The 26,169-nt window shown below is 40.3% G+C and overlaps 1 protein-coding gene across 1 annotated transcript; it reads right to left on the minus strand.

The window, feature by feature from the left end:
- Nucleotides 1–12,987, minus strand: TMEM35A (transmembrane protein 35A). The gene is made up of 2 exons (XM_019436062.2): nt 12,228–12,987; nt 1–1,801 (listed from the first exon to the last, which is right to left on the minus strand). The coding sequence occupies exons 1-2, from the start codon at nt 12,345–12,347 to the stop codon at nt 1,394–1,396; spliced, it is 528 nt and encodes a 175-aa protein (XP_019291607.1). The 5' UTR covers nt 12,348–12,987; the 3' UTR covers nt 1–1,393.
- Between the last annotated feature and the right edge of the window lie 13,182 nt (nt 12,988–26,169).

The following is a 26,169-nucleotide window of genomic DNA, read 5'->3' on the forward strand; positions in this document are numbered from 1 at the left end:
TTTCCTCCAAATTTCAAAAATTTTTATTTTGAAAGAATGAGAGAAATAAGACAGAGGTATCAATTAACAAGAACAATGACACTGAAGAAAATACAATAATTTGTACTCCCCACACACACAACACCCCCACCCCTCTCCCCATCCCTGGCACAATAATATTAAAACCATCAAAGTACATCTAACAAGGAGAAACAGCAGTATGGAATGAAGAAAGCAATGTTTCATACTGCTCAATCCAACTAACCCATATCAAATGTCCTTCCCCCAGATAAACTCCACCCATCAGAATTGATAAAGAGGTGTAGAGGAGACAACCATGGGAGTAACTTGGATCTCTGCTTACACTTGCAAAGTTCAGTGAAGATTCAATAGGAGTAGTGAGTCTGGAAGGGAAACACTGGTTACGGCTCCTCTGTCAAGTTTCAGATGATTTAAGAGAACAGCTAGAGTTTGAGATTCACAGAATTCTAACAGGACTAATCCCTGCTCCCTCAACTGCAACAGTGGAGCAGCTGCCAAATCCTGGTTAGCTGCTGAGAATAGTAGGAAGTGAGACAGCTTTTGGCTTAAGAAAATCCAAAAAAGAGGTCTGGTGACAAGTTACTGTGTCAGTTTCAAACTGTGAGTAAAGGAGATTAGTAGGTTGGATTGGGGCAAAGGAAAGGTGAAACTTCCAATTTTATCACTTGAAGAATTAGATTATGTACGGACTGCATATATCCCTTCTTTTAATTAAACTGAATATAGAGTATTTAAAATTTCAACAACTGTTACAGTGGAGGCTAATCAGTATAACGCAGTGTCTCAAATTGAAGGAACTTTTTCCTAAAGTGATAAATTGGTTCTCAGCTTAATCTATTGAGAAAAATTCCCTCATCCCACAGAAACATATCACTTGATTTATACCAGAAGTAAGTAGGATTCTCTTTATAGGAGGTTTATTTTATTCTGCCCTTACTAGAATCAGTCTATAAAGGGAAGGATACCTGTGCAGGATTAGTTTAAGATCAGAACCTTCTCCTCGCACCTGCATGCATGCACACACACACACACACACGCACACACACACAGTAAATACATTTTCCCACATATAATCTTACAGTCACATGCTTGCTGGAGTCCATCTCACAAATACACTTCAATAGTTAGCCATATACATGTGCATGCAGCAAGATGTGAGAATTTCCCCGGAGTGATTAAAGGTGGTGCACTATGTCTATGTGGGGAGGTCATTTTAGGGTATAGGTGTACACAAGCCAATAGGGCCATTAACTTGCAGATTATATTTTTTCCTTTCCCTCAAGATAAATCAAATGAAAAACACACACTGACATCTTCCTGGGTGTAATGGAGGCAACTGCCTGGAAGGTCCACTTTTTGCACTTTTGCTTTCCTATGATAACTTCATTTTGCCCTGAGGGGCCTTCTCATATAAGGAGGGCTGCTCCTCTGCATTCCCGGAATTCCCTGCTTGCCCTGGTGGTGGTGAGGGCTTCTTCTCAGAAGACCGGTCTTCTGGCTTGCGAGCAATCAACAGGCGGCAGGTGAGCAGGATTCCAAACACCAGAGCATGGGCGTAGCGTTTGAGAGGATCACCAACTAGCTGATGGAAGAAGAGCACAGCCAACACGAGCAAGAGTAGGAAGAAGTTGGCCACATCTTTGGGACGCCCAGGCACAAGGGTCATGACAATGCCACAGGCCACCTCAAGAGCACCAATGCTTTTGCGGAGGAGAATGGAATTGATCCCCATTTTCTTCAGCAGAGGGAGGGCTCGGACATAGCTCTTGTAAGCACGTTTCTAGAGTGAAATACCATAAGGAATGCCACATTAACCATGATTTTAACATTAGAATGAAGAAAGCACAAGCAAGATCTTCCTTCCCCACCATTCCCTTTCTATGTTCCCACTAGGTCCCAATTTTTTTTTACTGTGGCCCCTAAGTAAAATCTTGTAATTAAGATGAGAAAAAAGCAAGAAATCTTCTGAGGACCCTGTGATCTGAACCTTAGTAACAGCACAAAAGAGAATTTGGTTTTATTGTTAGAAATTACTTTCTGATTATAAATCATAAACAACACTAAAAGCATTTTAAAAAAACTTAGGGATGCCCAGGTGGCTCAGCCAATTAAGCATCCAACTCTTGATTCCAGCTCAGTTCATGATCTCTTGGTTCTTGAGAACAAGCCCCTCATCGGGCTCTGTGCTGACAGCATGGAGCCTGCTTGGGATTCTCTCTCCCTTTCCCTCTGCCCCTCCTGCTTGTGCTCTATCTCTCTCTCAAAATAAATAAATAAATAAATAAATAAACAAACAAACAAATAAACAAATAAACATTTAAAAAATAAATAAAAGAAATTTTATCGGGCCCATAAAATCTGGTATGGATTAGCCATATCTACATTTTCTAGCACTTGCCTCATCCAAACCCAGTTGAATATGAATACCAACCAAAATGAAACAAGGCAAGGCACATTATGGTAAAGCTTCACTAATTTAGACTTCCCTAATTTGGAATCTGATAAGTCAGACAAAAACTGAGCTAGAGTTTATATCTGTGTAATCTGTAAAAATTAAAAAGTGAGTGCTATGTGAATAGAAAAATACAAATGTATGCAAATACTAGACCCTTATATATCTTTAAAATATAGTAAGATAAAAATCATTCTCATGGCCATTGAGATAAATCTTTAGGCCTTTACAAGACACTACTTTGATTAGCCTGGTGCAAGTTCATTAATTTTAATTCAACAAATATTTATTAAACACCTACCATGGATTATGCAATGGAGATAAGGAGGTAAATAAAACAGGGACAAGAAGCTCTTGGTCTAGTAGCAGGAAATAGATACATAAAACACCAGTAAAGAGCAGTGTGGTTAACAGCACATGATAGAAGCCTGTACAAGGTCTAATTATAGCCCAAAGTGAGACACCATAGAACAGAGAAGGGAGTCACTGGATACATTACAAAGCAATAAGATTATATTGACCTTAGAGTAATAGACCTTAGAGTAATATTTTTCACTGTATTCAGATTGGCCTGATCCTCATTTTTTAGTAAATCAATGAGATTTCATCAAATGTCTTACTAGGTGGGCCCACTGCTTTGTTTTTAGTAAGTGTCCATTAATTCATTCAATATTTATTAGTGCCTCCTTGTGCTAGGCACTGTACTAGGTACTTTGGATACAGATGTCAATCATTCAAAGGCCCTGCCTTCCTGAAGCTTGAGTTTATATGATGAAAAGTAATGTAAATACAGAAGTGCAATAAAGTGTAATGGGTGCTGAATAATATCATATAGTGGATAGAGTAGAGGCAAGCCAGAGTGGTCAAGTCTCCCTAGATGGAAACTGAGAAAAGCTAGAGTGGAATATTAAAGGAAGAGCAGGTGTTTGCAATATCAACAAGGGAAGCTCACTGCGGGCACAGGAAAATGGACGAGCAAAGGCCCTGAAGCACAAAACAGACGTGTGTGTTTCAAACACTGCCCCAGTTCAGCATAGGTTGGAGGAGGGAGAGGTCAGAGTAAGACATGAGACAGGGGAGATAGATATGAATAATGGATCATGAAAACTATATATATCCTTTTATATATGTCTATATATGTGTCACCGTGAGATCATGGAGAACTATATATGTTGTGTTGGAGAGGTGGACTTTATCCTATAAGCCAGGAGGTGTAACATAATTTGCTTTTGAGAAAGGTCCCTTTGGAAATAATGTGGAGGATGGATTGGGAGAGGTATGCTTGGAAGCAAGGAAACCAAGTAAGAGTAGGGTAATGACAGTAAGGAGAGAGGGAGGGGACAGTCAAGGATACTTTTAATGCAAAATCAACAGAATTTGGTGTCATATTGGATGTGGACACTGAGGGAAAGGGATACGTCAAGAAAGATTCTCTGTTCTCTGGATTGGGTACCTGCATAGAAGAGTGTTACCATTCTCCAAGTTTGGGGATGCATCTGGAAGAACAAGCTGGGGGTGGGGCAAGTGGTAGGAAGGAATAAGGGACTCAATTTGGGTTTTTTTTTAGTTGAAGTATCTCTAAGACATCTAAGTGGGGATGTCTGGTAGGCAGCTCAGTATGAGAGATCTGGGGTAAAGATACAGAATGGATAGTCATCAGTATCCCAGGTAGAATGTATTCAGTAGGGAAAATTGTGTGACAGATGTTTAAGAAATGGAAAAAGGAAGAGAGTCCACAAAGTAGACAGAAGAGAGTGTAGTCAGAAAGTATGGAGAAAGCCAAAAGACAAGGTCATGGGGGCCAAGGTTTTCAAGAAGAGAATAATCAAAAGTTGCAGATGCAAGGCAAGGATTATAAGAATCAGGAAGAAAGCCAACTTGACCTCTTAGAAGCATCTGGCACTTAGAATATGTTCACACAATCTAGGTTTGGAACAAATGTTAAGTCATTTCTCTCACTTCTGGGTAAGTGAATACACCTTATTTCATGGATTAATTATCATGAGTGGCACAAGATAATCCTCTATGAGGACTGTTAAAAGACCAACAGTTCAGTGGAAAAAACCCCATGGGTTTTGATTCAAACAGACTTGCCTTTAAATCCCATCTCTGTCGCTTTCTACTTGGGTGTCCATAGGCAAATTATTTTACCTCTCTGAGCCTCATTTTCCTGGCCAGGGTTAAGATTAAAGTGAAATGAGCAAGGCTATTTGCCTTGAATGCAAAATTTAAGAGGGCACCAAAAACACTTCTTGATTAAGGTAGATAATATCTGTAAAGAACAAAATATCAAAACTTTAAGTAAAGGCAGGATCCAAGTCAGCACTTGCACAGCTCTGCCTCACTTACCTCTTCCTAATCCTGGCCCTGTCAGATCCTGTGTTTAACATTTCACCTCACCCTGTCCCTGAGCATATAAAGAAACACAGCAAGTTAGACATTCTTCCTCCCTCATCCCATTTTCGGTTAATCAGGGATTTTGACAGAAATTAGGGGAGAGGTTCACCGGTACACAGTGGAAAACCCTGGGCTGAACTGAGCCAGACCCAAATGGAGCAGAGAGCATAGATGAGGGTTAGGGCACCTGGTGGTGGGGAAAAGTATGCCTGTTTCCTCTTGCTGTTAAACTAGATGCCACCTGCCAACTCTTTCCACTCTGCACTCTGGTGACAATAGCAGGGCAACATTAAGGAAAGAAATCTAAACCCACGAGGCTTCCTTAACACTTTTAAGGACCATTTCTAATTAACAACACAAAGCTTCCCAAAAGGCAGTTCCTAATCCCAAATGTAAGCTTCTGACAAGATGAATGCAGGAGATAAGAAGAATTTCTTACAGTCAAGTTCAGAGCCAAGACTTTCAGATGCTGGCTGAGTGGCTTCTGGAAATGGTCCTGTTTTGGCTAAGGCTAACCACCCATCATTCAATAATAGATTCTTAACTATACCAGAGTGGAATCTGTAGCATTCGGCCAAATTCCAGGTCTTTAAATAAAGTTCCTAAGACTTCAGCGACCTTTTTTTTTCTTTTTTTTTTTTTAACGTTTATTTCTGAGAGATGGAGACAGAGCACGAGCGGGGGAGGGGCAGGGAGAGAGGGAGCCACAGAATCTGAAGCAGGCTCCAGGCTCTGAGCTGTCAGCACAGAGCCCGACACGGGGCTGGAACTCACGAACCATGAGATCATGACCTGAGCCGCAGTCACCCGGGCACCCATAGTGACCTTTTTTTCTTTACATTTGCTGTAACTCCTTATTACTTTTTCAGTTGTTTATCTAACTTCTTAAACAACAGCTGTGGATCTTTTATGAGGCTATTGCCTGTTTATTTCCCTTCTTTCCTACAGAGGAAACTGCAAGACCATAAGCCATTTCATCAAATCTTTAGTTCAAAGCTGAGTAGGTACAGATAGCACCTATTCTCCAGGACTCTAGACAGGGAGTGTTTAATTTGTTAGAGATGGGACTCAGCTTGGGTGGGGTCTTGACATTATAGGAAGCCCTTTATTCTTTCTCCTGTGGAGTAGGATGGAGACATCAAAAGAATCCTACTATTGTTAGCCCCATCAATGTTTGGTCTGGGCCACTTCAGTTCTAACAATAGAAGGGTCACATGTCTTGAGTCTATTATAGTAACTAGATCTCTAAAGACTTTAATTGTTCTGATAGTAAGAATAAAGAGAGTTGACCTAGTCACTCTCCCAAAAGGCTCTCACAGATCACTTTGTTAGATCTGTTTCCTTTCCATTGCAATGACCTAGACCCTGTAACCATAGTTTCCTTATAGGGCAAGGAAGCAAGAAAAGAGGAGTGTTTAGTCAAATGTTTCAAATCCCTTCAATGGGAAGCATCCAGCAATATCCTTGGGCTGAGATTCTTAAGATAAGCTAAATTTCAATTTTAGTTTTGCCCCTAAGTTGCTTGGAGAAAATTATTAAGTATTTTATTATCTGGGTTTCCCCTTTTTATAAATTAAATGTGCAGTTTGGAGATTTAATAAAAAATCATAGCATCATGGCATCAACCAAGGGCCACAAACACACATTTCATTATTAATGAACCACACAATGAGAAGACCATGTGTTTGTAAGCCACAGTGATTATTTTAATGATAATAAAAATGAATCAAACAGGTCTATTTTTTTTTAATTTTTTTTAACGTTTATTTATTTTCGAGACAGGGAGAGACAGAGCATGAACAGGGGAGGGTCAGAGAGAGGGAGACACAGAATATGAAGCAGGCTCCAGGCTCTGAGCTGTCAGCACAGAGCCGGACGCGGGGCTAGAACTCACGGACCGCAAGATCATGACCTGAGCCGAAGTCGGCCGCCTAACCGACTGAGCCACGCAGGTGCCCCAGGTCTATTTTTATTGTATGAGAAAATATGATTCAGACATGAGTCAAAAACATATGGAGCCTTTCTTTAGTCATACTTCTTTTTCTTTTTGTCATTTACTATTCACAACACACCAGGATCCATGATCTCATGTTAACGATATTAAATTTGAACAGCTCAAAACTGCCTAATTACGAAGCACCAGAGTGGTTCAGTCATTTAAGTGTCTGACTCTTGATTTCAGATCGGGTCATGATCTCACAATTTGTGAGCTCGAGCCCCACGTCGGGCTCTGCACTGACAATGCAGAGCCTGCTTGGGATTCTCTCTCTCCCTTCCTCTCTGTCCCTCCCCTGCTCTCTCTCTCTCTCTCTCACTCTCAAAATAAATAAATAAACATTTTTTAAAAAACTGTCTAATTACATTCATCTTCAAGTTCAATTAATAACTGGTCCAAGGCAGCTAACAGGACAAAATGCGAACAGAGGCCAAGTGGTTTGGTCCACTTCAGTATATTTATGCCAGTTAGGTAAAAGAAAAAAAATGGCTAATCTACTGTGTACCTCCATTTATATAAAGTTCAAAAACAGGTAAAACTAACTTACATTTTTAGAATTCAGGAAAATAATTACTCTTGGGGAGGTAGTAGCTGGAAGGAGCCCCAAGGGGGGTTTCTGGGGAGCTGGTAACAGTCTGTTTGTTGATATGGGTGCTGGTTGCACAGGAGTATTCTGAAAATTCCTTGAGTGGTTCATTTATGTTAGGTGCACATTTCAGAATGCTATTCTTCACTAAAATTTACAGAGAAAAAAACTATATGAAAGCCAAAGAGGGCACTGACAAAAATATATTTTGGCTAAAATTCTCAGCCTGGTTGCTATCTTAAACAATAAAGGCTGTCTTAGACCATAACCGCTGCAGAATATACTGACTCAAGATTGATTTTCCTGCATCTCTGTAGGGAAAAAGTGCCATATGTGAATTATTATTTCCTAAGGGCTATAAAAAGCCATCACATGTTTGATTGTCAAATATCCATGTGAATGATAAACACATTTTAAGCAATTCTCTTTCCCACTGTTATATAGTACATACCTAAAGAGGAAGCTGGGAAACCTGGTCCTGCTAACCAAACTGCATTTTAGGGCAGAAGAATCTGACTTCAACTGTTCAAGAAAGGTAGCTCTGAAACAAGCACAGCTGTTGGCCATTGAGGGGCCACAAGTTCCTTGGCATAAACTCCAATGTAGTTTAGCATGGGATGGCTAGCTGTATGAACTAAGTAAAGTCACTCCACATCTCAGGGTCAGTTTCCTCTCTGACAGAATAAAGGTACTGTACCACCTCAAAGAGCAGTCTAGGCATCAGTGAATTACTGTCTTATTACCTAGCTGGAAAGCAGTTAATGTCGGTGATTAGAAGCATAAAAGATTACCTAAGGACATTAAATAAACTGCCCAAACAGGAGGGCATTTGACTATAAGATAAGCAAATCAATCAAATCAACAAACCTTCCCTATGAGGGGATGCAAAGAAGCAGAGACTTGCCCTGTTTTCCTTAGGGCCACAATCCCTTGGCTTCATTGTGACAGGAATTTGGCATTTTCTTACCATTCTACATGGGGCCCCTTTTGACTACAGAATGGAACCACTGCTACAAAGAGGTGAATACCAAATTTAGAGCAAGTCAACCATTTGTTTGTTCCCCATCACTGCACAGGAAACTGCTTAGCAACATTTGTAAGCGTTGTCTCCTAATTTCAAGTGAATTAATGAAGGTATTTAGTCAAGGGAGTGATCAGTCATATTGAATTCACGTGGGCTTTAGAGTACTCTATAATGATACTTGCTAAATCTGGAGGAGGTATTGGGCGACACACACCAAATGGGCAATTCAGAGAGACATCTGGAAGTTCTGCATGGAATCCACTGTGCATTACCCGGCAGCAAGTGTAGAGTTTTCAATATTAGCTAATTGCATAAATGTCTGTTCACCAGGGCACATGAAAATAGCATCTTGCTCTTCTAAATGCCTGATTTCAATCCCTTAAACTGACCATTCAAATTAGTCAGGAAGCCACTGCATAATGTAGAATCCATGATCATCATTACTTCACCCAGAGCATTTCTTAAACACTCACTATATGTAAACACTATACCAGATGCTTCCATATATAATCTCGATTAATATTTGCAACAACTTTCTGAGGTAAAGTTGAGGAAATGAGGAAACTGAGACACCAAGAATGTCAGGACTCAAGCCCAAAGCTATCTGACCAAAAGCCTATGCTCCATCCATTAACATTTCCTGGCTTCTGCAGTATACAGGAAAGAAGTTCATAGTCATGTGTCCATTTGGTTCTTAGCAACAATTCTCCATGGAGGGGACAACACGTAGGCATAACACTAATGGTTTTAGAACAGGGGAAAAAATAGTGGCAGAAAAGAAAAAAACCAAAATTCTAAATTTGAAAAATTGGTTTCAAAGTAAAAGTATGGATTGGTGCAGTTGCACTGTTACAAAAAAGAAGCAAGAATGTGCCAGGTATTTTCAAGAATCAGTTGTAAGTTCTGACATCCAAAAAGGCAGTTGTGATCATTAATGACTCCTCTACTGAGAGTACTGAGTCATGGACTTGGTTTCTAATCTCTGCTCCCACAACAGTTTACCCTATGATATTGGATCAGTTTAATCCATCAGTAAAATAAGAATAACTAATTAAATGAATTTACCTCACTGATATGTTTTAAAGAACAAATAATCTTTAAACTACCACACTTTGAGATCTTGTAAGAAAAGCCACTGCAGGCAATGCATGACTATCAATGCAGAGGAATCACTCCTAAATGGAAAACAGAAAATTCCAAATAATCATCCCAGCTGATCTAGAGTTGGGGTCCTGAGGGGCCACATGCCCTTCTAAGAGCAAGAAATGGCTCCTGTACTACATAATCAAGATCCAACCAGAGAAATCTGAAGGGTGGTGACCAGCCAAGAGAATGCTCCAATAATTCATTCATTCGCTCATCCATTCAACAAATATAAACTGAGCCCCTTCTTTGTACTAGAATTGAATTTTTCCCATTTCCTATGGATTCAAGAATAAAGCTAGGCCAGCCCAGGACTGGTGCAGTGGGCCCTGTGCCAGACAGCCATCTCCAGCCTGGGGCCCAATGTTCAATGCAGGAGGGGACCTTGGAAAAGGCAATCTGAAAATCCTCCTCAAGCTTCACACTACTGTGAGGTCTACCTCCCAGCTAGATACAGTTCTTCCATTCCCTCCAGATGCCCCTAAACACATAATCACAGAATTGTGTGTACACACACACACACACACACACACACACAACATAACACACACAATGTTTCTGTCCTGCTGTATTAGCTTACACCTATTTAAATATGTTCCTTTATATGATATGAAAATTTGATATTGGTTTCTTCTGATTTTCATTAGACTGCAATAAACAGCTTGACCCCCTAGGAAGAAACCTACTATAAACCCATTGGTGACTGGTCCTCCTCAGGAACTCCTGCCAAGCTGGCAGGAAGCTTCCTGGGTGACTCCATCTTAGTTGGATTGCCTGCAGAGCCTAACATTGTACTTAGGGTGCAGCTTGGGGGAGGGGGCTCTAAAACAGCTGAGGAGGGCCTGGGGGACAGGGAGTATACTGAAGAAGTGTACTATGTCCTGAGGAAAGGGAAAGCTCAAAAATACCTAAGGTGCACACACAAACATAGAAATATCTGTACATATGAAAAGTAAAGAAAAGCAAGAGCATATTCACATATTTATAATCTAACACCAAACTACTACCACCAAGACAAAAATATAGTGGCATGTCCCTCCCACCCTGTCCCTCTGCCTTTGGTGGCTTCTGCTACCCCACCTCCCTGGCCCTCCCCAGTGCAGGCTGCCTTGGATACTCATTTTGACCTGATTTCAATTCCATCTGGTCAAGCGTGCTGGGAGGAGGGGAGGGGAGAAGAAGAAATATATTAGGATTTGCCACTGGGGCTAGACCTAGACCCTTGAGTCCCAGCCACCCTCCCCCACCTCAGGGTGATCCTGTGGTGAGAGAGACATGGAAAGCACCAGCTCAAACCCTGACACAGAAGCCAGAGCTGCCTGCAAACATTTTCTGAGCATCTACAATTTGCCAGTCTCCATCCATTTGCAGCTCCCATGGAGGAGCCCTGGAAGGCTCCGCAGTGGGCTCCAGGAGAGCTATTTATTCCTGTCAACGTGTGGGGCTATTCCTCCTTGCCTCAGTCCTAATGGGGAGTCCCTCTTGCCTCTTTTCTCTCTCCCTTCCTGTTCCTCCCCTAAGCTCCTTTCCTTCTTGACCTTGAGAGCTCAGTAATGGGTTCCCTCCCATTACTGGCAGTATGGCAAAGGCAGTGAGAAACAGGTTCTCTTCAGCTGGGGCAGGTAAATGAAGAGGCAAAGTGACGGGGAGAGGCGAGAGACCGAAAGTGCTGGAAACATCCCCTGCCATCCCCTAGCACTCTACAGCATAGGAACAAGTCCTCTTCACGCCCAACTAGGGAGAGCAGCCCAGCCCCCAGGTTGCAGAGGAAATGTTTTGACCAGTCACCTTTGGTGATTCCAACTCTGCAGAAGGGAAAACCTGCAGAGGACCTGGCCCTGAGCATCCACAGGGCAAGATGGGGATTATGGATTATTTCGCAGGAGCGAAGAGGCAGACTTTGCATATTTTGAAGATTAGCCCACAAACACAACACAACACAACACAACACAACACAACACAACACAACAAAACATCCAGGTCTCCCTTGAGTGAAAGGGAGGAAGCAGGTGCTCACTGACCTTTATTTGGGCCAAGACTGCTTTGTTTCAAGCATACAGACACAACACACCCAGGGGGCTAGGGGATCAGTTCTCCTCCTGGAATGAGGAATACCTTTCCTGCCCCTAAAAAAATCACCAGTTTTAGTAGCCCTTTCTCCTCCAGCTGTTTCCCTCCTTCCCCTTTGTTCTTCCCGAAGATGAATAAACTCTCCAGCTTGCTAAACTCCTAGCTCCAGGGGAAGGAATCAGACTTGCAGACTGGTTGCCCACACTTTGGGTGTGCTAGAACGAGGGAAGGGTTCCTGCCAATGACAGGTGCTACGCAGGTCTCAGCCTTCTGGTTTATTTGGAGGTGGAGGTGTACTCGCTAGGCAACCCCTCCCCCAACTGGTGTTCAGTAGCTCCAAAACAGTTGCTCCTGGCATAGCCCACATCGCTCTTGCCCAGATGCTCCTTCAGAGCTGCAAAGTTGTTGGGGAGAAGGGATGGTCCGGGGTGGGGGTAGGGGTGAAGTAGGTGGGACCACGGACGGGGAAGAAAAGAAGGGGAGAGGTACTCGCAATCCCTCGGGGGTGCGTCCCTCATCACCCATTTGTTTCACTTACCATCTCACTGTAGGCATCCTTGCTGAGCCTGGGGGTCAACTTGATAGTTCCCATGAAAACAAAGAAGAGTCCCAGGGCCACTGAGAGGGCCACGACAGTTACGGTTCTGGGGGACGCCATGGGGTTACCAAGGCAGGTCCCAACCAATCCTTCGGCTTTGCGCACCCTGTCTAAGGCGCAGACAGCACAGGGAGAGCTAGAGGGAAGGAAAGCTAGAGGGACGCTGCGGAGGCAGCAGGCAGCTAGAATGACAAAGGAAGAGGAGGGAGCTCGGGAGAAAAATTGAGAGATTGAGATTCAACCTCTCTCACTACAACAATCGCTGGGTCCTAATGCCCTACGCTTACTCCTCACTGGCCAAAAGCACAGTCTAGAAGTTAAATGGAGCCCTCCACGGAGGTGGAAACTTAAAATGGGGAAGTCGTAAAATTGGGAAAAGGTAGGTTATGGTTCGAGTTCAGTCCCTGGGATGTCTCCGGAATGAGGAATCAGGGGAAGACCTCCTTTCCACCACTTCCCACCGGGAGCACTTTTCATTTCTACAGTCTTCTAGTTAATTCACTCCACTCTCATTTTTCAACCTCCCTCCTTCCCTCCCCTTTTCCTTTCCTTCAGTCGAAAACATTACTCCTCAGTTTGCTGGTTTCTGCAGTGGGTAACATTCAAGGATAAAACTGCAAAGTTTCCAGCTCCATTGCTGCTGAAGAACGCTTTATCTTTCTCTTCCTCAAAAACTTTTAATGGCTCCCATTGCCCAGTGGTTAACTCCAGGGTTTTAAATTAGGCATTTGAGGCCCTCCACATTTTGACCCCTGCCTCTCTTTGGAGGTTTATCTCCCAATAGCTCCCATGCCACCCCTTATCTCCTATCTACTCATGGCCCCATAAACCTGAGCTTTCCCACCTCTCCCTATTCCATCACTCTTCATTAACATTCAACCTTTTCCTCAATGTCACCTCCTCTGGAAAGCCTTTCCTGATCCATTCCCAGCTGGATATCGTTTCTCCATCCTCTGATTTCCTGTACCAATAACCAATGTTTGTTGACTGTTTACTAAGTGCTAGACACTGCCCTTTACTTGTATTAACTCATTCAGTCTTTTTATTTATTTATTTATTTATTTATTTATTTATTTATTTATAGAAAGAGAGAGAGAGAGAGAGAGAGAGAGAATTCCAAGCAGGCTCTGTTCTGTCAGTGCAGAGCCTGACGCATTGCTCAATCCCACAAACCATGGGATCATGCCACGAACTGTGAACTGTGGGATCATGACCTGAGTTGAGATCAAGAGTTGGAGGCTTCACCGACTGAGACACCCAGGTGCCCCAACTCATTCAGTCTTTACAGCAACACTATAAGCTAGGTATAAGCTCCCCACCCCACACACACCCTTTTGATGAGGCAGTGTTCATTAATAATCTAGAGTCAGGTCCAGAAGGTCCAGGGTTTAAATGCCACCTCTGCAACTAACTAACTTTGTGAACTTGGATAAATCTCCCAACTTCCCCAAGCCTCCCATTTCCATATTTATAAAATGTCTGTGAAAATTCTGCCTCAAAGGTTTGTTATGAGAATTTGATATAAGTAAATTGCCTAACACAGTGTCTAACATATAATGATGTAGCTCCTTTTTTGCTTCTTTTGCTTTCCTAATCTACTCCACAGTTAGTTTAGGTTATAAGCATTTCAAAGGTAGGAACAACTTCTATATATTCCCCATAGTACCTAGAACAACACCTTTTGTGCAAGAGGTCCTAATAAATCTTCCTTACAAAAAAAAAAACAAACTGATGAATTTAAATGCACATATCCCTGGGAGTGGTAACACTTTAAATTTAGCAATCATTTACATCTTATTGTGGAAGAATTTCAATCTTTCGTGATTATGATTTGACCTATAAATTAGTGAGTGACTACAATGTGCACACAAGTGAATTAGGCACTATAGGAATATGCAGATAAATGAGGCATAGACCCTGTTCCCAAGGGGTTTGTTCTATAGTAGAGAGTAGGATTTGTTGGAGAGGAGCAAAATGAGCACGTAGGGAAGCCCATTCACATAGTTAAGCCACTTATCAAATATATATATATGTATATATACCATTTTCCTTTCAAGTTACATGATAATGGGAATGATAATATTCATTATAAAATGTGTAAAATACTGAATAGAAATACTAATAATAAATATAAGGAAAAAATAACTTGTGATCCCAACGTGCAGAGATGAACATTGTTATTCTGATTGGTCAATATTCTAATTGACCTTTTTCCTAAATGCCTCTCTATGTACAAAATATATATAAATTAAGTTTTCAAAATTTGATCCTACTAAAGAATCAGTTTTATACCCTGTTTTTTTCACTCATTAGCATTTTTCCGTATCATTAAACTATCTTCAAAAACAGAATCTTTTCAAAATGATTGTATAATACTTCAGCATCATTTGAATGTATTATACTTCATTTAACTATTCACATGCTAGATATTATTGGTTTAATGGTGTTTGCTTCTGTAAATAAAGATGTGATGCACATCTTTGTATGCCAATCTTTGTCTAAATTCCTGAATTTTTCCTTAGGATAAATTTCTAGAAGTTGGATGGGTCAAAATTATGAACTTTTCATATACGTATATTCCTTTTTTTTAAGTTTTTTTTTTTTTTTTGAGAGAGATTGAGAGCATGAGCAGGGGAGAGGCAGAGAGAGAAAGGGAGAGAGAGAATCCCACACAGGCTCTGCGCAGAGCCCCACGTGGGTGGCTCCATCTCACAAACCGTGAGATCATGACCCAAGCCGATCAAGAGTCAGATGCTCAACAGACTGAGCCACCCAGTCACCCCTATACATATTCATTTTTATATGTACATATTTAATAATAGCTAACATTTACTTATCATCTAGAGGATACCAGACACTATTCTAACTGATTTGCATGTATTGTGAGATTAGTACTATTAATTCCCTCCATTTTATGAATGAGAAAACAGAGCAAGGAGTGAAGCAATGACCCAGGTCCATAGCAGGGCTGCCACCTATTGGGGTATTCAACTTAAACCTGTGTTGTTCCTCCATTTGCTGTTGCTGCTCCTTTAAATCATTTGAAGTGATGAATGCTTAAAAGACTCTTGGTACATATTACTTATGTGCTTTCCAAAAAGCAAATTTACCTTCCCATCAGCAGTATATAATATGTATGCATCACCACATCAGATCTGCATTGAGAATTTCAGTGTTTTTTATCTTCATCAATTTCATTCATAAAAATGTTTTGTGTATTATCAGTGTGTTAGGACATTTTTTCATATATTTGTTGGTCATATGTATATCTTCTGTTTATGTCCTTTTCCATTTTTATTTTGAGTATTGGTGTTTTTTATTGACTCTAAGAACTTTTCACATCATACTAACATCAATTATGTTTTAAATATTTTCCCTAGTTTGTGTTTGCCAATAAATCTGATGGAGTCAAATCTAGCAATACTTTTACGACTTTTTCATTGCTTTTACACTTAGAAAATTCTTCCCAATCTAGCGGCCACTGAGTGGTTCAGTTGGTTGTGCATCCAACTCTTGATTTTAACTCAGGTCACGATGCCAGGATCATGGGATTGAGCCTCATGTGGAGCCCTGCATCAAGCGCACTAAGTGTGGACTCTGCTTGGGATTCTCTCTCTCTCTCTCTCTCTCTCTCTCTCTCTCCCTCTCTCTGCCCCTCTGTCCCTCTTTCCTGCCACTAATTCATGCTCTTTCTCTCTCAAATTAAAAAAAAAAATTCTTCCCAATCTCAAAATTTAACATTTGCTTATACTTTTTTTTTTTTAATTTTTAAGTTGATTTATTTACTTAGAGACAGACTGAGACAGAGTGAGTGAGAAAGCAGAGAGAGAGAGGAAGAAGAGAGAATCCCAAGCAGACTGCACAGTCAGCACACAGCCCCATGTGGGGCTCAAACTCATGAAACCTGAGATCATGACCTGAGTCAAAACCTAGAGTTGGATGCTTAACCGACTGAGCCACCCAGGCACCCCCAACATTTGTTTATACTTTTTAAAGCTGTTTTAGGCTTTCATTTTTTTTACATTTAATATTGTTGATGAATTCTGTCTTCACTGGTTTGTGATGCTTCCTTTATTGTATATTGGGTTCTTATCTTTTTATTAGGTCAGTCTCAAGGCTTATGTTCCTTTGATTTGTTTGTTGATTCCTATGACAATACTATGTTTTAAATATTATAACTTATGTGTACATTTTAATATCTTATAAGCCAAGTGTCCCATCATTATTATTCTTTTTTGAAAATTTCTTTGTTAGTATCCTTATTCATTCTTTTAGGTGAATTTAGAATCACTTTATCAAGGTAAAATAACTTTGAATCTTGACTGGATTGAATTAAACATATAATTAATTTTTAAAAGCTGTCATCTTACAAAATTTAGCTTTCCCATCCAGAAATATGGCATCAATTTCCATGTATTCAAATCCTACTTGCTAAAAGATATACAAATATCCTTGTTTTCTTTGTGTAAAGCATATGCATTTCTTAAAAAATTATTTCCAAGGATTCTATGCTATTTTTTGTTGTCATCACAAATGGATTTTTTTTCTCCATTATATCTCCTAACTGGTTGTTGCTGGCTTACAGGAAAACTATTGATTGCTATTCAGCCACTTCTTTAAACTCTTTTCTGAACTCTCTCTTTTCTGAGTTAAATCTGAGTGTTTCAATGGATTCCCTTGGGTGTCTTCTGGCTAGACAAACGAATCAGCTACAAATAATGATGACCTTTGTTTCCTTTCCAATAGTTATACTTCATTTCTTTTTCCCATCTTACTGTGTTAGCTACAGGCCAGCTAACATTTGCTTGGCCTGGGGCAAGAGTACAAATGGAGGCCCACTTACCACATGTCAGGAAACCATGAATTGGAACACAAATAGAAGGAAGAAAGCCAATGCTTGTTGCTACTGGGACACAATCATTGTTATGGAAGAATCTATTGTTATTGAGAGACGAAGGACTTGACATGTTGATTTGTCTTTTCTCTTACTAAGCACTTCTGCTGCTCAAATTCTCCCTGAACACCAAAGCATTTGTCTGATAGCAGCAGCAGAAGTCACAAACCTTTGTGGCATTCAGATGCATTTGCCTTTTGTTTCAAGTACACATGGCAAGCAATATGAAGTATTCCCCTGACATTTGAATGATGTTAATTATGAGACCAGGGGTTTAGGGTTGTGTGTTGTGCCAACACTGAGCACTGGATCCTGAATGTCACAAGTGCCCATGTCTTTGTTAATAAATGTTATTTTTGTGTATTTGTAATACGAGGGATCCTCTAAACTATGCCCGGTCTGATGATGGTGCTGGCTACTCAGAACACTTCTAAGCACTTTTAAAGACTAGTTTTGTCTTCAATCCTAGTTAGAACACTTCCAGTTAATAGAGAGCTATCATTTACTGAGGGCTTGCCATGTGTCAAATGCCATTATAAGTGCTCTACATACATTATCTTATTCATTCGTTACAACAACACCCCAAAATAGGAACTCTTGTTATTAAGCTTTGCTTGGCTAGGTAACTTCCTCAAAGTCACATGTTTGTATGCTGCTGAGCTGGGATTTGAAACCCAGGTATTTCTGAAAAAGGCTCATTTTATCAACTGCCACATTATGCAAACTTGTATTTAGTCATTTATCATAACATTAGCTATTGGTTTGAGATGATTCTTTGTCTTTAGTTGGCTCTGGAGGCAAAATAGAATACTGGATTTTAAAATTTTTTTTAAGTTTATTTTGAGAGACAGAGACAGAGCAGGAGGGGGCAGGGTCTGAGAGAGGAGACACAGAATCCAAAGCAGGCTCCAGGATCTGAGCTGTCAGCACAGAGCCGGATGAGGGGCTCAACTCACGAACTGTGAGATCATGACCTGAGTTGAAGTCAGACGCTTAACTGACTGAGACACCCAGGTGCCCCATGAATATTGGATATTTAAACTTGAACTTGAAACTGAACTGAGATCCAATAGCTGGTTCTTAGAAAGAGGTGGCTCTCCTTGTTGTCTCTTAGGGGATGAGAAATTCTATTCTTTATTCATACTGTTCCTTACATCCTACCATTTGCATATTTGTAGGTTTTCCTTCCAACTGCAGAGGTCTCTGGGTGGTGACTACACTGGGGTCACAAACTCACATGCCGACAGAGGGTGAAGAGTTAATGTAAATGTGTAAATTCCATGAGACATTAGACAACAGATACTAAGTTTTTTTGTATTGTGACCCCTTCATGCTCTTGAAAATTCTGAGGTAACTGGTAATGAGACCACCAGTTATGTACAATACAGATCATCCTGCATTCTTTTGGTGATTTTCAAAATGTGACCTGAGAACCCAAAGTGGTCTGTTATTTCCTCGAGGTACTTTGTGGGTTTGTCTCTTAGAGACTCCATCTCAGGTTATGATCTCATGGTTCATGAGTTCAAGCCCCACATTGGGCTCTCTGCTGTCAGCACAGAGCCTGCTTCAGATCCTCTGTTTCCGCCCCCCCCCCACACCTCCCCCGATCGCTCTCTTTCTCTCAAAAATAAACATTTTTTTAAAAAAGCTTTCCAAGTGATTCTAATGTGCAACCATACTAATGAATATTTCACTCTGCTTTGTTGCCTCAAAACTCAGTGACCTCAGCTGTATCTCGGGGAAACACAAGGCACGTGGTGGAAAAAGAGTGAAAAGTGAAAAGAGAAACAAGGTTATGGTGGGGTGAGTGTCTCTGTCTACTGTAGGCAACATATGTTCTTTATAAGGTAGGTGTGAACAACAAATTCTGAGAACAGCTTACATGGTAATGACTCTTTCCTCAGCTTCACAAGTAGTGCTAATCGAGACTCTCTACAACATCAGACCGAATGTGTCAGTTATATCAAAATACCAACTGACAGGTAGCTGTACTTGGCAAATACTGCTCTTCAATTTTAACTCTTTGAGTTACTTCCAAAAGAGAATCAAGATCATACTCTATACATATCAGAGTTTTTTTTTTTTTTGTAGCTGTCAGGACCAAGTTAGAAACTGAGCCTAACCCAGGATATGACTGTTTCCAGAAATATTGTGTTCTGTGAGCACAGCCTATGCACTGTGTTGTCCCCCAGGGTGCAGTCTCTTGTTTCCTCTTCCTGTAAAGGCAGAGGCAGGCAGTGACTGGAACCCGCAGTTCAGAACATCCCCAAGGGCCCTGAGCACTGAGCCATAAGGAGAGTGCAAGCTTTCTGCATGTCTTTACAGCTCTTCTTTCTGTGAGGGAAGGCAGTAGAGTATAGAGTGCAATAACAGCATCAACAACAGCAACAACAGCATCACTTGGGAACTTGTTAGAAATGCAAAATCTCATGAAAAATAAGATAAAAACAGGGAGGGAGGCAAACTATAAGAGACTCTTAAATACAGAGAACAGACTGAGGTTTGCTGGAGAAGGGTGGGGTGGGGAGATGGGCCAAATGGGTGATGGGCATTAAAAAGGGCACTCTTCAGGATGAGCACTGGGTGCCACATGTAAGTGATGAATCTCTGGTTTCTACTCCTGAAGCCAATCCTACACTGTATGTGAACTAACTCGAATTAAAAAAAAAAAAAGAAATGCAAATTCTCTGGTCCTACCCTATACCTACTGAATCAGAGACTCTAGAAAGGGGCCCCAGCAATCTGGTCTATCAAGTCCTCCAGGGAATGCTGATGCACACTAAAATTTGAGGACCATTGATTAAAAGTTAAAAGATTAGAAGTGGAGACACAGGCATCAGACAGCTGAATTCAAGTGCTGGTTCCACCACTTACTGTGTGACTTTGGGCAAGTTATTGACCTGTCACTAAATGTCAATTACCTCATCTGTAAAATACAGCTACGAATTTTCTTATCTGGAAAATAGGTACCTACATGGAATAATGCATATAGAGCACCAATCATGGGGATGGGGCAGAAAGTATTTCATTTATGTTTCTTCACAGAATCATGGAACATAAAAGCATGGAGGGGCATCTTAAAAACAATCTAGTCCTACCATTCCATTCAACTTAATAATGGCTCTTAAAAGAATTCCAGGTGCATAGCATCCTGAAAAGAAAGTAGAGATACATGTCATTATTATTAAGGGTTTGCTGGTGTTGGTGAGTTAGAGAGGCTCAAAATTGTAGCCTCTAAGTTGTTGTAGAATTTGTGCCCTTGAACTGAATCCCAGGCATGAAGCTGAGGTGCATGTATTGATGGCATTCCAATGTGGAGCAGGACATGGGATGATTGTCCTCTGTTAATTCCTCTACATTAAGCTCTTAAGGAAGAGATTCCAGTATTGGAATGCTATTAATATTGAATTGCAAATTTCAACACTATAAAAAGCAAAGGGCTGGGACCTTATTAAGTGAGAAAATGAACATTTGCACCAGCCATGTAAATATGAGGTAGTAAATATCTGTGTTACCTTAGAAACCAGAACATAAAGGTAGCTAGGTAGTTTGGTGACAGTTTCCAGGGTAATTCCTCCCACATACAACATAAGAACTTTCCTATTATGTTAACTCCTTCTCTACATGCCCACTGGACCCTCACTCAATGTTCCACTATCATCTCTCTCTCAAAAAAAACAAAAAACAAAAAACAAAACAAAACAAAAAGAACTCCCTTTCTGATTTCCCTGTTTTTGTTAGTGCTGATGCCATTCTCCTAAGTACTCTCTTCAAAAGCCCTTGATGTTTATCAGTGAACGGAAGGGCCCCATAAGTAATATGTATCTCCAAACCTAAGAGATACAGTTTAGAAAAAAATTAGACACATAAATAAATGATAGACTCTTCAACTGAAATTAAAAAAAAAAAGCTCAAAGTGGATGAGACTAGCCATGTGTGACTTCCCTGAAGCAACTTCTTGTAAATATAATTTGTAGATATACTGCAGATGAGATTGAGATGCTTACCAATATCTCACCTGGGAGCTACCAATCTAGAATGTAATTCATGTTAAGATGAGCTGTTACCTTGGTAACTGTGACATGTAATGAGGATAGGAGGCAGGTAATATTGTAATGACAGAGAATTCTGGTAACTAGTTGGAGGTGATGGAAAAAAGAACAGTGGAGAGTCAGTGTTTATCCAACACCGTTCAAGTAACAGGAATACTGGTCTGATAGACATGTTACAAATAACCCAAAGAATTCTCTCAAAACCATTCACCATCATCTGTTTAAATTGCAAGTGATCTTCTGATTGCTAGTTTGGTTTCTCTGGTACATAAATAGCTGGTGAGTATCACCCTATATAGAATATTTCAGTCACTAGAAACTATTCCTCACTGGCATTTGGCTTGTAAGCCAGTATCCTATAAATCTGCTTCTTGTAAGTTAGTCCCCTCTGAGTCTAAATCACTTCCATAGGAACTGATAAAATCTCTGTTTCACAGTCTGGAATATGAGGGCTTTACCAAGATGCTTCAATTCACTTTTTTTTCTCTGATATTTTACTATTTTTCCTTGTTATCAATGTAATGTCTATCCATTGTAAAAAAAAATTTTTGGAAAGTACAGAAATGTAAAAGAAGCTGACAAATGAGTCATTCCTAAGCCTGATATCTAGAGGCAACAACTGTAAACAGTTGGTGTATTGCCTTCCAAAGCATTTTTTGTTTTATACATTTATGATTGTACTGAATGCATAATTCTTTATCCTGCCTTTTTCATTTAAGGTTGACTTCTACACATATTTCCACGTCATTACAAACTTTTCCAAGGCACAATTTTAAGTTAAATTTTTACTAAAGTGTAATCTACATACAGAAAAGTGCACATATTAAGAGTACAGACTGATAAATTTTCACAAAGTGAACACAACTCTGTAACCAGCACCCAGATGAAGAAATAGAATATTATTGGCACCTCAGAAGCCCCCACATTCCCCCTGCCAGCCATTACCCACACCCAAAATGTAATGCCATTCAGACTTCTAACACCATACCGTAAGTGTCATTTTAGTGTCTCTGCGATAGTCTATGAATAGACCATATTTTATGACCATATTTTATGTAATCATTTCGTGTTTTTCTAATGTTGGAACTTGAAGATGCTTTTTAATTTGTAACTGTGAGACTCTTTGGGCATATATCATTGTTCACATCTCTATCTCCTTAGAATAGATTCCCAGAGGTGAAATTTCTGGGGCAAATGGTGTGATATTTTAAAAATTCTTGAGGGGAGCCTGGGTGGCTCAACAGCTCTTGATTTGGGTTCAGGTCATGATCCCAGGGTCATGGGATCAAGCTCCGCATCAGTTTCTGTGCTGAGTGTGGAGCCTGCTTAAGATCTCTCTCTCTCTCTCTCTCTCTCTCTCTCTCCTTCTCTCTCTGTCTCTCTCCCCTGCTTGTGCTCTCTCTAACTAAAAAAAAATAAAACAATAAATGATTCTTGATTCTAATTGCTTTCCAGGAAGTTTCTATCAGTTTAAAATCCCACCAGCAATGTGTGAGAGCATCTGCCTCACTGTCCATGGTCTACTTCAAGGAATAACAGATCTTTTAAAATGTTTGCCAATCAATATACTTTGCATGTTCTGGCATTACTAGTGAGGTAGAACAATGTACTTTTTGATTATTTATATTTCTTTTCCTGTGAATTATCTTTTCAAACCTTTGCCAAGGTTTCTATTAGGGTCACTGTGTTTTTCTTATCAGTTTATATAAGCTCTTTATACACTCAAGATAATGACCCTCTGCCATACTTCTGTATTTTTTTCAGTTTGTTGCTTATTATTTAATGTGTTAATTGTATCTCTGTCATATAGAAATTTTTAAGGTTTATATAGTAATATCTACCTACTTGGTATTTTTTTTCCTACTGGTTTTCAGTTTAGAAAAGTCCTCCTATAAACAAATTCAGATGCATAATTATCTATGTTCTATTTTAGGGATTTTATGATTTGATTTTTTTGACTTTCAACTAATTCATCTGGCATTTTAGTTTATGCATGGTGGGAGGACTCAAATTTTAATGGACATCAGCTTCGGTGCTTGTTACAGACCCAAATATTTCTGAGCCTATCCCCCTGAGATTTCTATTCTGTAGGTGTGGGGTGGGGCTCAGTAATCCCCATTTGTTACAATCATCCCTGAGGATTACATTGTAGATGGGCCTTTGCCCACATTTTGAGAAATTCTTGCAGAACTCAGTGCTCTGTGCTCTGCCTTAGCACATAGACTTAGCACCTCCATCTGGATAACTGCAGCAGTCTCCCTCAGCTTCCAGATCAGTGCACCCTAAAATCTATCCTACACACAGCATCTAGAGTTCTGTTTCAGAAACATCTCATGCAAAACTCTTCATTAGCTGCCTATCGTGAAGGAAACTAGATCAAATCCCTCATCCAGCACTCCAGGCCCTTTATTATCTTCCCTGACCTATTGACCTGATCAACCAGATCACTAATGACTTCAGCACAACTCTCCTGTCTAGCCTGGCCTGCCTCCTCCTGGGCCTTGGACACAAATTGCTCATTCTTGTTTTCCTGTTGCAACTCCTACCTCTCCTCGGGTTATTCAAATCCTATGCATTCAACTCAATTTTCACATTCTTTTCCTTCCCTGACTATTAAGATGATATACTGCTTTGCTAGAATTACCAAAGCCCAAGGCTGTGTAGTCTTCCGTTGTGAGTCTTCCCATCAGGTCACACAATTTAGAGGTTGTAGTCTGTACATTTATCCCTCACAACCTCTAATGAAGTCCTAAGGGCAAGAATGTGATTAATGGAGAATCTGGTTAATGGAAGTGATTTTTAAAAAATGTTTATTTATTTATTCTGAGAGAAAAAGTGCTCTTGCACACGTGAGCAGGGGAGGGACAGAGAGAGAAATAGAGGGAGAGTCAGAGAATTCCAAGCAGGGTCCATGCTGTCAGCACAGAGCCTGACTCAGGGCTCAATCCCATGAACCGTGATCATGACCTGAGCTGAAATCAAGAGTCAGACGCTTAACCGACTAAGCCACCCAGGTGCCCTTAGAAGTGATTGTAATACATGTTATTTCTGAATGTTAATGCTGTAGCCTCTCAGAAATCTTTTCTTTGGATCAAAATGAGAACATTTGACAAATTTCTAGAGACTTCACCTTGTTGTGATTTGGTTTGCTGACAACAAAGTCAAGCAAAGGTTATCTCAGTTTCAGCTCTTATTTAATTTAATAATATTGCTTGTCACTTATGACATGTCCATTTATTGACTTTCCAGTTGAAGAGTCCAACCTTTACTATAATTTGGGATATTTCTTTCCCTTCTTACAAAGCTAATGATTTCTCTTTTATAGAAGAACATGCTTTATTTATCAGATTAAATAAATATAAAAGGGTTAAAGGCTAAATAATTACATTATAGCTTCCTTAATCTCTTTTCTCTCTTTACCCCTCAGGGGTCTGCCTTCTCAAATGACAGACTTGCTTTAAGGAGTTCGCTTGGATGCTCAGAAAAGTAGGGTTGGGAGTGAGTGAATATATGCCCTTTCCCTTTCAGGTAGACAAGGGGAGGAGTCAAATCAATTCATCAAATATTCATTGAGCTCCTATTAGGGAATCTGACTCTGTGCTAGGCACAACAATGAATGCCAAGATGAGAAACTGATAATGGAGCAAAAGGGCATGGGAAGGAGAAGAAAAAAGAGTGAGGAAAGGAATAAAGCCAGTTATATGCATAAAAGGGGACTAAAAGAAGAGAAAGGGAGAAGAGAACGAAAGGTACATTCTCCAGCCTGGTTTCACTTGATAGCAATGTGCAGGCCTAGAAAGCTGAAGCAATGGTTTGAGTTCTAATAGTGCTTAAGAACCACTAGAGTGGTTAGGAGGGCCATAAATAGAGTCAAGCATTTACTTACTCAAGCCTTTGGAATGGAAAGTAAAATTTCTCTCTTTTTTTGAAAGGGTATATACCCACATATGCATGTGTATATACATACACAGTATATAAAATTATTTTTGGGTGATGATAGCTAACACTTACTGAGTGTGTACTTACTGTGTTCTAAGTACTTTGCATATATTAACTTATTTCATCTTTATCACAACCCTGTGAGGTAGGTGCGATTATTATGGACATTTTTTTCAGATGAGGAAATTGAGGCACTGAGCAATTAAGTAACTTTCCCAAGTTCACACAGCTTATAACTGGTGGGTCCGGGCTTTGAAATTTGGTCTGGTTGACTTAATGTTTGCTGTTATTTGAGGTACTTGGCCATGTTTAACTCACTACTGTACTCACTAGGGCTAATGCCTTGCACTTAATAGGCATGTTATACTTTGAATAAATAAATAACTGAAATGTTGGTTATAAAGTGCTTTCCAGTAAAGCCCGGTTACTATTAAATATAAAAATTGGGGAGCCTGGGTGGCTCAGTCCGTTAGACCTCCGACTTCGGCTCGGGTCATGATCTCATTGTTCTCGGGTTCGAGCTCCACATCGACACCTGTACATCGGCACCTGTACTGACAGTGTGGAGCCTGCTTGGGATCCTCTGTCTCCCACTCTCTGCCCCTCCACCGCTCTCTCTCTCACAAAATAAATAAACTTTAAAAAAAAACATAAAAATTAAGTGTCATTTAATGTAGATTTACTTTGCTGTAAATCTTAATTCTATTCAAAACAATTTTTTTCCAGCACACATGTGTGTGCATACTTCAACGTTCTCTTACTCCTTTGGCTGGGCTCCTGACCTCTGTAAAAATTAGAGGAATCACTGAATGTAGTCCAGGAGCTGGCAAATGAATTAGTGGTATCTAGCTAGCCTCCTTCTGTATTTTGAAGTTGAAAAACAATTCTTGTCCTGAGGTTTTAGGATTTAATAGCCCTGCGTGGGATCCACTTCAGAAACCAGGTTTACCTTGTCATAAGAACTTAACACTTTTCTGAAGCAATATAAAATAGGGGA

Source organism: Panthera pardus, unplaced genomic scaffold (assembly GCF_024362965.1).
Source record: "Panthera pardus isolate Hobbes unplaced genomic scaffold, ASM2436296v1 HiC_scaffold_27, whole genome shotgun sequence".
NCBI lineage: Eukaryota > Metazoa > Chordata > Mammalia > Carnivora > Felidae > Panthera > Panthera pardus.